This window comes from Branchiostoma lanceolatum, chromosome 1 (genome assembly GCF_035083965.1).
Source record: "Branchiostoma lanceolatum isolate klBraLanc5 chromosome 1, klBraLanc5.hap2, whole genome shotgun sequence".
In the NCBI taxonomy this organism is placed as follows: Eukaryota; Metazoa; Chordata; class Leptocardii; order Amphioxiformes; family Branchiostomatidae; genus Branchiostoma; species Branchiostoma lanceolatum.
The window spans coordinates 14979129-14992223 of record NC_089722.1 but is presented as its reverse complement, the minus strand read 5'-3'; the positions used below and the strand labels follow the sequence as shown (position 1 = coordinate 14992223).

At 41.5% G+C, this 13095-nt stretch overlaps 1 protein-coding gene across 2 annotated transcripts in view; it reads left to right on the top strand.

Moving 5' to 3' along the window:
* The first annotated feature begins 3264 nt into the window (after positions 1-3264).
* Positions 3265-13095, top strand: part of LOC136436803 (irregular chiasm C-roughest protein-like) — a 34226-nt gene continuing 24395 nt past the window's right edge. Inside the window, exon 1 of one of the 2 annotated variants that reach the window (XM_066431136.1) lies at positions 3265-4141. In XM_066431136.1, coding sequence (XP_066287233.1) covers positions 4081-4141 — 61 coding nt within the window. In that variant the 5' untranslated portion in view covers positions 3265-4080. The remainder of the gene's footprint in view (positions 4142-13095) is intronic. The other variant, XM_066431146.1, reaches the window with a different exon arrangement.

Sequence of the window (13095 nt, the reverse complement as noted above, 5' to 3'; positions counted from 1 at the left end):
GTCTTAGCAAGGGATTGAAACTGCCACAGAGTCCTGCCAGAATGTGAAAATTATCTGTGATAACGTCCATTCCCTCAGCAAACGCCTTGGCCTGCTGATATTCTATCTATCTCTAAGATCTTACCATTAGAGGCCAAACTATTATCGTTAAAGGATAACTGAGCTATATGACAGCAATCCCCTAGGTCTGTTTTCTTCCATTTGTCCAATGTTGTTCGCTACTTTTCTCTTCGTACTAAAGTTCAAGGCAATACCCACTCGACGAGGCAATGTGGCACCTTGCCCAATGGATCAACATCTTCGGCATCAAGTGTAATACAGGACTGCCCCCGGGGGAAATCCAACTGACTTTTCACATTTACAGTTTGAATATCAAAGGCTCCGGCGTGGTTCGGGAGCACAGGCCTTACCACCGGTGCATCGTTGTTAACTTTTTTTCTTTCCGTATTATTACATTTCTTGATTGAGGCACAATCCCTAGACATTTATCCTATAATCTAAAACTTTGTTAACCGCTTACTTAATATGCCAGTATGCCACATCGGAGCAGAAAGTCACGGAGAAATCAGTCGATCTAAGCGGGAGGGACAGCTTCGGGAGAATGGAATCTCCTGTGTCAGTGAATGAATGTCAAGACGACTCTCCGTAACATGGATGTGGCTATCAATACTTCATCTGATCGCGAGGGGTTTTCTGAGAAGGGGTAAGCTCCTGTTGATGGGGTGGCATGCTTGATCAGTGGATACCACCAAACCTACATATGTTGAGGTTTCCGTCTCCAAGGCAACGCTAACACTAAGCCTAAAGGCAAGATCCCCGTAATTTTTTTCACTGATCCTACCTCGCGCCATCCTGCCGCGGAATCCCTTAGAACTGTCCGAAAAGATCAGCATAGTCAGGAGAAATATTGCAACAAACTTCCAAGGGAAAGTTTCCAAGGCGTGTAACAAGAATCAATATCCCGCTCTTCCGGATGACAACAAAATAAAGGGATACCGATGTAAAGTGGCGGATCATAAAGGACCTATATTGGCCTCTGCAAAAGTCAACAATATCAGTAACATTGATCTTGATGAACAGGATCCATACAAAAATTCTGCACGGGTACCCGCCTCTCAAATAGGGTATTATTCCAGACTTCTGTAAAGCCTGGATAAAAAGAACTGGTCAGAAGTTTCAAATTGATTGATCGCTAGAAGAATGTATAATCTTACTCATACGAAGGAAAATCTCTTGTGATTACGAGAGAATACCGACCTTTGTGCTTTTCCGTGGGTAGAATACTTATAAATTCCTCCGAGGAAAGAAGTCGATCGTATATCTTCTCTATGATGATTAATTTTGAATGGTAATTTCTTTGTCGCAGTAGGGGATAAGAGACACTTAACATCAGTGTTATTGTAAACCCATGGAGAGTACAGTAATTGATGCCAAGACTGCGACAACGTAATGAGTTACTTAACATTCTTTTCAATATCCACAGACGTTTCTGATGAAGATGATTAAGCCATTATAGACCGCACGACCATTAAAGCACGCATCTGTTTTGGCTGATGCGGTGACAATTAAGACAAGAGATGCCGTGTGAGGTGTTGATATGAAGTTATGAATACGTTCCTGTACCCTAGTGTAAAGACTTAGATCGCAGCGGTAGCTTGTCGGGGTGTTAGATTCCTATATCATCCAGCCATCTGTCGTTATTATTCTGCCATAAAACTCCGAGCGAGGGAAGTTCGAACCCCGCTAACCACTGTAGAGGACCTTACAAACATCTGGCACGTCTGCGCTGGCAAAGTGACAGTCTAATAAAACACTGTCAAGAGTACGTTTTAACTAATTTCGTCGATAAAACCACTAATCTTACAACCTGTCCCTTGATGTAGTGCTTGTTTCTACAGGCGACGTATTCAAACTAACGACCAAGGACTCTTAGGAAGCGGCATGTCAACTCGTATTTGCTTCAAATTTATGCAGCACTCGGGATGATTGGGAATTGCACTACTGTGATTGTGTTTTCGATGAAGTGTGCGTAATTCAACTCCGTGACAACGCTGAATTAACCTTGAGACGTTAACTGAACGTTCCCGGTGTTTTGAATGCACAACATTGTGAGTTATGTTAGCATATGCTAGATTGATAAGCGGCTAGCCTAAAGAAATGTAACTGCCGTGTGGCTGCATTTCTGCATTCAAAACAACTCAACCACGAAGGTCTCTTGCATGTGTTACCACGTTATTTGAATTCATCTCCATAATTTCTCTAAATAGCTTTCCCTGGACAGAGATCTGTGCTAAACATCACTACGATGAAGGAATGCGAAACGAAACGCATGAAAGAGCATGCATCGCGCTGAATCGTTTACACTACTTGACGTCTCTTTTATCAAAACCATTTAAATTTGTGCGTATGTAACGAGGTCTTTAGAGGAAAGACAACAAAGTGAATTTAACTAAATCAGCGTCCCTGTTACTCTCGGTCTCTCTTAAAATATCACCTGCAAATTTGCTTTCCTAGTAAGATTTATGCTTTCTACAACCATGTTTAAGTGAAGCCATTGGGGAAATTAAAAGAAAAACAGTAACAAATAAGCGGCGAGTGGTGTAGTAAGCATATCCGTGTGTGATTTGGGAGGGTACATAAGGCCCTGCCCTCCGTCCTTGTTCCGCCATGGTTGACAATTCGTCACAGTCACCACGCATTAATTCATTGCAACTCTGGCAAAAAACCTACGCGCGGAACGATGTCACATTCCAGATGAGCCTTGGTTTGTCTTAGATTCAAAAATGATCGTTTTGGAATATTTATTGACTCAATATGTGGCTCTCAAAAGATATGGATGCGCGCGTATTAATTAGTTTTATTATAGAACAACACGCTATTGACCTAATTCATCGATCTTTCTTGCTCGTGGGGCAAAGTTGAATACCGGCTGCAGAGTCCGTTTCGTCAATGCCAGAATATAATGAGCGCAGCTGTATGCATGGCTTGATTTTCAGACGGTAGGGTAGTTACGTTACATTGCCACCATCCGTCATTCCCGCAGTGTGATTCTGGGTGCTGAATAGGGGTCACGACACAGGCTTATGCTGAGCTCCGTATAGCCAGTATTTACGGAAAGACTTCGCGGACGCCCTCCCTTGAATTCCCGTACATTTACGTTACGCCGGGGACAGCTCGAAAAGAACTTAGAAACTCCCTCAGTGAATATAACATGCGTAATGTCCTTCAGTTAATAATTACATATGCACTGTTGAGTCACGTGATCCCGCCGAGTCAAATATGGGGATGTTGACCTCTGACATGCATGACTACCTTCCTCGTGGATCGCACAGATGTGAAAATCGTACTATGTCACGGAAACTCACGATTACCAATATTGCGGTCGCTGTCGGAGAGTGGATACAGCGTTTGTAGTCTTAACCCCTGCCACGAGATCTATGCCAGTCTCGTAGGGTGACGATGACTTACAATTCAGCGGTCGGATTTTTTTGCGTTGGATGCCCGCCAGGCGCGACAAATAACTCTGCTGATGCATGAGCAAATATTCTATTCAGCGTCCGTGATATAGTGGTTAGAGGTCAGCGATAGGTTGCCCACCTCCACATCGTGACGCCAGAAGGTACCACTTATCTCTATTTGTTCCCCGCTGGAAGAACCGGGAACACGCCGCTGCGAGGGCAGCGTGTACTGCTTACAGCCCCGACCGAACCGTGCGTACGCACCGCGGCAAAGAAAGACACCACAATAGGAAGGCGGAGCCAACCAACAGCTGTCCGTGACTTGAGGTTGAAACAGGCGAACAAGTGCGCCGTCCCACCGCCTGTGAGCACGTGCTGTTTCTAATTCCGTGATTTAATTTGACCGGCAGGCTTCATTTAGATGAGACAGAAATCTTGATAACGCTGAGTGGTGATCGATTCATTCCCTGGCTGGCAACAAATCAGGACGGATGGGGCTTGCTTGTTCCTGTCTTTCGCGAATCTTGATGTATTACGTAGTATAATGCCCCCCAAGGCCTCGCCCTGTCCACCGACTCGAAGCGCTACTTCCTATCTACCACTGTGAGAACAAGGAGGTGAAATGGCTCCATTTTTGGCTGCAGCTGGCGTTACTGTTCTGGAACTCGCCCTGGTGCTGAAAGGTGAGTAGTTATTAGCCTACCTCGATTTGCTTCACTTGGCACATGGATCCGCCCCGTTGTGAACATTTATTCACGGCTAGTGGCAAACTTAGCAAAGTGCAGTGAGAACTGGCAAGGATTTTGCAGGGGGCGGGATGTCAATTGACTTATCACTACAGAGCAGACATGCACAGCTGGGGCACGCATTCAACTTGCATCCACGTCGAATAATTGTTTGTTCGATTTACGTGGACAGCATACTACCAACTACCAACGCAAGCCCTGCTCATACCATTTGAAACTTTATGTTATAGGTCAATGTGGTTATGATTTCACTCAGTTCTTGCATTTTACTGTTTGAGACGAACGACATACAACTTGCATCCACGTATAACAGTTGTTTGTTCGATATACGTGGGCAGCATACAGCGACATGTGCCAACGCAAGCTCTGTTCATTTAACTTGAAACTTCCTATTCTAGGTCAATGTCAATGATTTCACTCAATTCCTGCATTTTCCTGGTAAATTTGAACGACATACAAAATAGGCATTAATGCAAAACTTGATTGTGTTCCGTGGGGAAAATGCGGTACCCAAATGCACTGAAATATCTTTAACGCTTGACCTCCATAGGTTAACAAGCTAGCAAATCATCAAGAAAAAGGGTTTCTCCGCGGGTTCCTTATTGATACCTTTACAGCATCCAGTACGTTATTCATGGCTGTATTATTTTTCTCAGCGAAGATCGACCGAACTTTTAAGGCTTTATGGCAGGCTGGAAATTGAGGGTAAGGATATTCGATTTTTGAGCGTACCGTCTTCGATAAAAGTCTTTTTATTCCTTTCCCTCCACACATGGCTTAATTCTATCGACATTCGGCCTTTAATCTGGGCACCAATATGTCTGGCACCGGGACGTGCGTGTTACGTGTGAGGATAAGAAAGGACCTGAAAGACTCTTTCTCCTGTGTAAGGACGGATTTTATGGAGCCCATAATGGAGTTTGCTATCCCGTGCCTTACCGAGAGACGAGCACATTACTCGCTCTTCGGTGAGACAGCCCCGGTAGGATGAATAATTTCACCAGATCAGAGAGCTTGATTCATGGAGAGACGTCTGCGGCGAGAAGTTATGAAATCATTCTTTCTGACAGCTCCCCATACGGGACCGCAATACAGCCATCTATTTAATCCATCCTCTGGGACACAATAGCTCTGAAGATCTGCAGCTAATGCACAACACCGCGTGCTGGCCAGAGATTAAGAACAATATTCAATAATTAATCATAAGAGTATTCTATCGGTAGGAATTTTATGAGCAGGTTTCCGTCCGGTGGTATCCTTGGTCAAAGTAATAAGAAGACGCGTTTTTGTCCCCAAACTTAGCTGTTCATTATATAAAGTGCTATTAAATCAATCATGGACTCTAGATCGATAAGGTGATTATCCCGCAGCTAAACTTTTGGAGAACCCCTAGTACTCTTCATTTGTCATTTACAACCTCAGTCTTACATTGCAATTAAAGTCCTACCTTCGCGATGACAAAACATCCATCAACAGGATTAAATGCTCGCTTGCAGCATGTTGACTTTTGTAATTTATTCTCTTAATATTAAGCACAGCAGTTATAAGACAACCACCAAGATTAAATATCTCTGAGGCGGAGATTAAAAAAGAAGAAAAATACGTGGCAAAAATCTAAATTGCATACTTTTATTGTTATTTGTTACTTTTAGTTTCTTTGGCTTTAATATAAAGCACAGAGTTATTAGATAACCACCAATATTACATATCTCTGAGGAGGGGATTAGTAAGAAAACATAACATTGCAATAATCTAAATTTCTTTTATTGTTAGTTGCTACTTTGTTCTTTTTTTAATTTTATAGAGAATAGGCAAGCTTAGGCTTAGGAATCTTACATTCCAAAATATTTCCTATTTAAGAAATATCAAAATAACATACGCTATGCATCAACTCCTAGCACAGAGGAGTTTTAATAGTGAACTACTATAACAGTGACATACGTGCAATTACTTTACCACCGAGCCTTAAAATAAGTGAGCAACAAGGTTCTACTACAGTTCCATTAGATATATCATATGCGAGGCGTGAAATGGGGCATTGGAATCACTTAATAGCTCAGGGGAAAATCTGCAACCTGGTTCTCTTTCCCTTAATTGCTCGTAACCGTTTATATCCGGAAGCTTTCTCCTTCGTGTTCCGTTTCGAAATTTGTGTGAATACTTTTTAATCTGCCATTCAAAAGTTTATTCTGAATCTTCCTTCAATCTGAAAATATCGATTTAACAGGTTTTTATATCATCTGCAATATTGCGAATATATTTCATATAGCGATATCAATATTTCTAACAAATACGAAAAATCATGCCTTCATTTTTGAGGAGGTAATTTCTAGTGCATGTCGTGGTGTATTAAATCATATTTGATCTATTTTTGATGGAGAACAGCTGGATTTACATTTAATTTGATATCACATTAGGACGACGTTAAGCACAATTTACCTAGATGAAATCGCGAGAATTCTTGATATTAATAACCTGTTACATTCTTTAATAATGATACCAAAGCTCGCCTGATAGATTAAATCCTAATATATGCGTACGTGTGCCACATTTCATTGCTTTCTCTATCATAAATTCACCTCAAAGGGGTGGGATGTTACTGCTTTAGTTAAAAAACTGTCAAGTTCTGTAACGAATAAGACCAAGTGTGAACTTCTTGTGAAAAGAATTATGAAAAATATCTATGGGGTGTTTCCTGTTTGCTGTCAGGTGTAATCTCGGCAGACAGGTGAATGATTCATGAGATAGAATTAGAGCGGCACGTAGGTGTAGAAGGGTTAATACGTGACATTAAACATTTTCTTATCTCAGGCATCCCACTAGGTGATCCATGACTTGCACATGCTCTCAGCGGTTGGACACAGTTTGTATCCCGCCACAGTGTCGCCGTGTACCGTGCGATTTTCTTCATCTGAAATATCCCCGGGCGCAGCGACATTAATAGGCGGTATTTCCTGAATTCCGGTATTGCGTAGCGAGCCTGGGGCCGGGTCTTGACATGCCTTTCAAGCTCGCCGGTTTCCCTTACACTGAGGGGAAATCCTGCGTGAAACCTTTCCTGAGCACATTGCACGGGGATTGAGCACCTCATACCTACATCTGTACATCTCCATTACCACAAGGTGGTGATATACGAGGACGCCAAAGGGGGCATTCCGCCTTCACAGTTCACCGAAAGGTTACATTTGCATGATTTAAGCGGAAGAAAAAGGAAGAAGCATCTTCTTTTCCGCCTTCTCGGCTGCTGCTTCGAGCCCCAAGGCCATATTGCATGCGTCAAAAATATCCAAAGTGCATCGCTCTTAGGTCATTTCCTTTTAACCTCTTTAAGAGCAGACGCCAATAGACTGCCAACCTTTGACATTAGAAGCGCCGGCGAAATTGATATTTGAAAACTTCTCCTTTAGATTATTTCCTTTTCAGGAAGAGATCCCCTTACTGTTATTAGTGTCACTGCCTCTGCTTCTGCGCAACCATTTGGATACGCCAACAGCCATAGGAGTGTAACGACGACATTATGTCTTACTTTTGTTCTTAACTATTGATCAACTACACACATATGTTAAGTTAGCAAACGGGCAAGGTTCAAGAATATCAAAATCAGAAAAATTTAAACCCACAACTAAATCGAACCATTCACATACAGAAATAACAGTGCTTACGCATTTGTGAGGTTAGGAATCGGCAAAAGTTCAAACTAGAATTGAATCATTCACAGCCCTTTAGGTTATGTGCTATCTTGCAAGTCCAGATGCAAAAATGATGGAGAATTGAGCAGACCGCTTGTCGGAAAAAAAGCTATCATAGTTCGTTCTTTTGTACGCCCACATACCAGCGTGACTTTAAATGCATGTTTCTCTCACTTGCACAGCCATATTCAAGATATAAACTTGTGTCGACAGCAAAGATATTGGTACGGCACACTATAGATTCCACATGGTTCGGCTTGAGATCTTAGGATAAGGTCGCCTTTGGTTAAACAAAAAAGATGCCGATAGGAGGAAATAATTCTTCTTATTTATTTATATGGCTATCATTGTCGTATTTCGATCTTAAGTTTTTCTTTCATGTTGGGATCAACGGAAATCAATCCGTAATTCTCCGCGTAATGCTCGCTGACTTGGCTTCTTTGTGTGCATAATTTAGACGTATGGCATACAACATTTACCACTGACCATATAATGGCATGCTGCAGAGTGATATATCACCGTGCTATTTCATGTGAGGATTTCGGTGATATGAGATTTTTTTGTATATTCCCTTCCCTGTCAACTTCAATTCGTTACCAACTCGTCATCAACTTATGATTAAATAAAGCCGCCTACTGTACAACCCAAGGTATTCTGACGGGACGCCGAAAGGGAATGGGAGGGGGCGGAAAATGCTTTTTCGACCCGTAAAAATCAATACAGACGGTAATTAACTAGACTCTATACTGGTAGTCAGTTCAAAGGAAAAATACCAGGCAAAAATATAATTTCCATCGATCTTGGTAGTTATGACAATTTTAAATGTCCAAAACTGATTGTCAGGCTCGGTAAATGGTCTTTATGGGATGGAAGTGATATGATATGGGCAAAAAGCACATGTCTAATGGGTCTTCGGATAATACTACACGTCTTCGAAAAAGATGGAATAGAAAGAAATATCTCTAAAGCAATGTAGCAGAAGGGTGTAACTGTAGGTCAGTTGGTAGCAGCCTCACAGTTGAGCTCCTGGTTTCCAATAGTTGGTAACCGGGAGACCCTGGTTGAAATCCTGGGAAGGGCATCTCGGGTGGGGCTGCTCTCGTCTTTCGGCAGGGACGTAAAATGGGGGTCCTGTGTTCAAGGAAGAGCCTCGAGCACGTTAATGGGGAAGGGCTAGCAACCCCTCGCTTGTAAAAATATACTAGCACCCTGCTTCAGAAACAGCATGGAAACTTGTCTGCAACTATTCACGGCAAGGTGAATAACAACAACAACGTAATACTATGTAGCTACAGGAGTTTGATCTATTTGCAAGAAAACATTTCAATTCAGTAACCATCCATAGGGATTGAAATGATGAACATCCCTTGATGAAACTCCCGAGTTAATCTAAGTCGAACCACTGATATAGGCTACAATCTGCCTAATATATTAATTGGTATACATTTTCAGTGCCATCAAGTGGTACCGTCTTAATTTTTGCATAATCATAGGTTGAAGTCTCATTGGAGGAAGAATAACACCAACTGAATCTCATGTTTTATAGAGGTTGATTCTTGTCAAGGATATTTGCGTAACTTGTTTTGACCAGTAAATATCAACATAAAGGTTACCTACCTTCATTAATGATTCTACCCGAGTCGTCCTTTGACAGCTCTAACTACTTAGATAATGAAACACCATCAATCAATACATCGCAGGCCTAACTGTCAATGTCGATACCTTATGTTGAAAATTGTAATTGTCAGTGTCTAGACCAGTGACGACAATATGTATCTAGATCTGACGTCTAGTCATCAACACTCCACACCCAAATTCAGACTTATCGGTTTGCTGGTCGAAGAGAGAATTTATTCTGTCTCTGCGTATTTTCTGGACTTCATATCTTGGCTAAGTCTCGTTGAAAAATATTATGGCGATTTGCTATGATAGCCGCCCACATTTATGTATGTGCTTATTGACGTGTAATGGGTGATGATATCACATTTGGACTACAATTGCGGATCACAGCGACAGAATAATTCAAACTCACCCCAAGTTCAAATGTACTTGATACCAAGTTTATCTTCAGGATAATTGTCAGTCGATACCATTAAGATCCTGAGGGCTGGTAAATGAACCGAAACAAATATTCATATATTCATTGTTCAAAGGTCCTATCACTACTTTATTGCTTATGAATGCTGCATCTGTGCATCACTTACATATTGATTTTATCATAAACATTTTTGTGTATGAAAATCCATATTTACTTCACCCAGTTTTTCTATTTAGGAGAGTTGAAATGGAAGCTGTTAAATCTGACTGGATCATAAATCGTTTTAACGATTCCATTTTTTTTTCATTCTACATATTTAGAGATGATATTATTTCTCATAATAAACGTCATTTTTATCGTTCAATTTCAACACGAACATCTGTTATGGGCCCATCTTCGCTAAGTATGTCGTGTAGTCTTTCTAATATTCTGAGATATCTTTATAGCACATTTTTTACGATAGATAGAAATGTATGGTCATAATATGGTCTGTGGTGATTGGAGTGGTATACATGTATTTATGGTTACCATATGTATACCCAAAATCATAATAAACATTCTTCATAAGAAGCTAGCAGCAGATTTGACCAAATTGAACAACAGACATTTACATCCAGTGAATAGAAGAATGACAGGGAAAAATGGGTAGAAAAAATACAACAGTGCATAAATGAATGACTATGAATAGTGAATTATTTGTTTATTAAGATCTAGACCATTTATGAGCTGACTCACTAAGTTCACTATGGCTGACCTACCCTAAATCCGTATACACCTTTCCATACTAATTCAGCGAGTAAAAAATTAACAATAACATGTTGATAGTTCTGCGCGACTGAGATATCTACCGGTTAAAACTACCAGACAGTCTTTTAGCATCCTAGCCTTCAAAAGAATGTATAGTAAGGACATTAGTGCAGAATATTAGTATGTTCTAAATGCTAATGTGACTCCGCGGAAATCCATTGTGCTCCTAATGTGCGTGACCACCGCTGGAAAATCTAAATCCACAGACAGTCCTTTGTGCCATCGTTTCCTCGTGTCTCGATGCCTATCTGCATGAATGGGCCACTTGCTGATCAACATTAGCCTCCCTCTCCCTCATCAAATAACGTCAAGAGAAGACAGATGTCCTAATTATTACTACAAATAGCCTCCACCATTATACTTCAAATCGCTACAGCCCTCTTCACTACCGTTAACTACGGTCGTGGAGTTCATAAGGTCGATGCTACGCCATTAGTTGAAACTAGGAAGGTTTCTATTAGTGTGGCGTCGCTCTAAGTCTTCAGGCGAGCACACATTGTTCCCCTTTGATTACACACGAAGTGATGAGTTTTGGGTATTAACGTAAAAGCTCTAAGTAGGGCGATTCCGTTTATTGCGACATATTTCAGTACAAATGCATTCCATTAGCCCGGCGCTTGGATATTGCCTCACTTAGTCTTAAAGTAAAAGAAACGTAAATCTTTCTGGCACAGCCGCTAAAAGGCACACGCGCATTTGATAGCCACGTCTGAAAAATGAACATGTCCGTTCCCGCACCTTATCTTCTGCACAGTGTGAACAAGTTAGAGGTCTAAGGCTCCAGAACTTGAGTGCATTAAGTTGTCCAAAATGATGTATGAACGCGCTAACAATAAACCAATACTATCTGGGCATCGGTATGTTGGTCGTATCGGGTAACGTCTGCCAGTATTCGGGTCTCGGCATCATGGTGACCTTTACTTCAGAGGTCAGATATACATATGACAGAAATTAGAAGGTAGTATGTTTTTGGATTTATGATACGATATGATATCTTCATTAGAATTCCGCAGTGGGGAGGCATTAAGAGCGCTCCATTACGTTGGCAAACGGCGTCGTCTGTTTGATGACACGCTTGTGGAGATGCGCAGACAATGTGGTGATAAGACTTAATGGAGACAATTTACAGCCCATCTTCTTCCAGCGGCAATTATACACTCTTAAGCTATTCGCGGACACACTACAAGTGGATCCACTCTACCCCGTATGCCCAACACCCTCTACTTTACCAACCATAGAAGACTGACGTCCACATAAAACTTTACAGTGGACTTCAAACGCAAAGATGCCCCTATGGCGGAAAACTTACTCATGCTTCCCTTCCTTTTATCTACCTTGCGCAGTGATATTTCAGAGGGCTAAAAGGATCATGGCGTGCATTGACAAGACGCCTGTCGCCGAGCGAAATAAATCCCACCCCGTGTACTTGCTCGGTTTAGTGCTAAGGTTATGTGGCCTCAGACTAAATTGATTAGGATCAAAGGAGCTTGTCTTGGCTCGACGCACTTCAGCTCACCTTGATGGTAAAGGTTACTTGGAAGATTTTCCTCTCAAGTTATGCAAAGCCATGTGATAATCTTTCCTTCGCGAGAGGCCAACGTCTAATGTAGGGAAGAACGTACCGCAGCACACACTCTGGTGATATTGATCTATAAATCCCTTACGTGTCAGCCTTTCTCTACGAGTCATGGTAATGCGTCTGGAGGATCTTAAGTCCTGGCTCTTGATATGTAAAATATGTCTTGTAACTGACAGAAGTGTTGTTTTTACTTGCCGTTGTTTTATAGCAAAGTTAAGAAAATCGAGGTTGCTTTGATTTGTAAAGCTTTTAGTGTTGTCTTATATGTTACGTAAATGCCATTAATTCATCTATAGTTGTGTAGGATTTGTAAAATCTGTAATGTAAATAGAGAGGTGTTATGTCTTAGATTTAAACCACAGGGAATGAAAATCCTGAACAGAAACTCAGGAAAGACACCCCTGCACAGTCCTAGTCCTAGGGTAGAAGCCCTAGCGCAGAAAACCCATGGGGAATAAAAATGTTGGTCCCCATGAAAAATCATAGGGAGCACGTCCTAGCAGAAAAAAGACTGTGGGAATAGTCCCTGTCATAATATGTAATATGTATGTTGATACGTACTAATATATGTGTGAATAGAAAGAAAGTTAGGAAACTTGCAAACAAGGGTCGATACTGCAACTTTTCTTTTAGGACAGGTCTTAAAACTTTCCACCAATCGATATGGGTAACAATGCATGTCGTGCCACTGGCCCAAAACACATGTGCGAACTTTTCACAGCGGAAGTGGGGTCTTTAAAAAGGTTTTTTTCCCATAAATCTCAGATCGTGCCTAAGA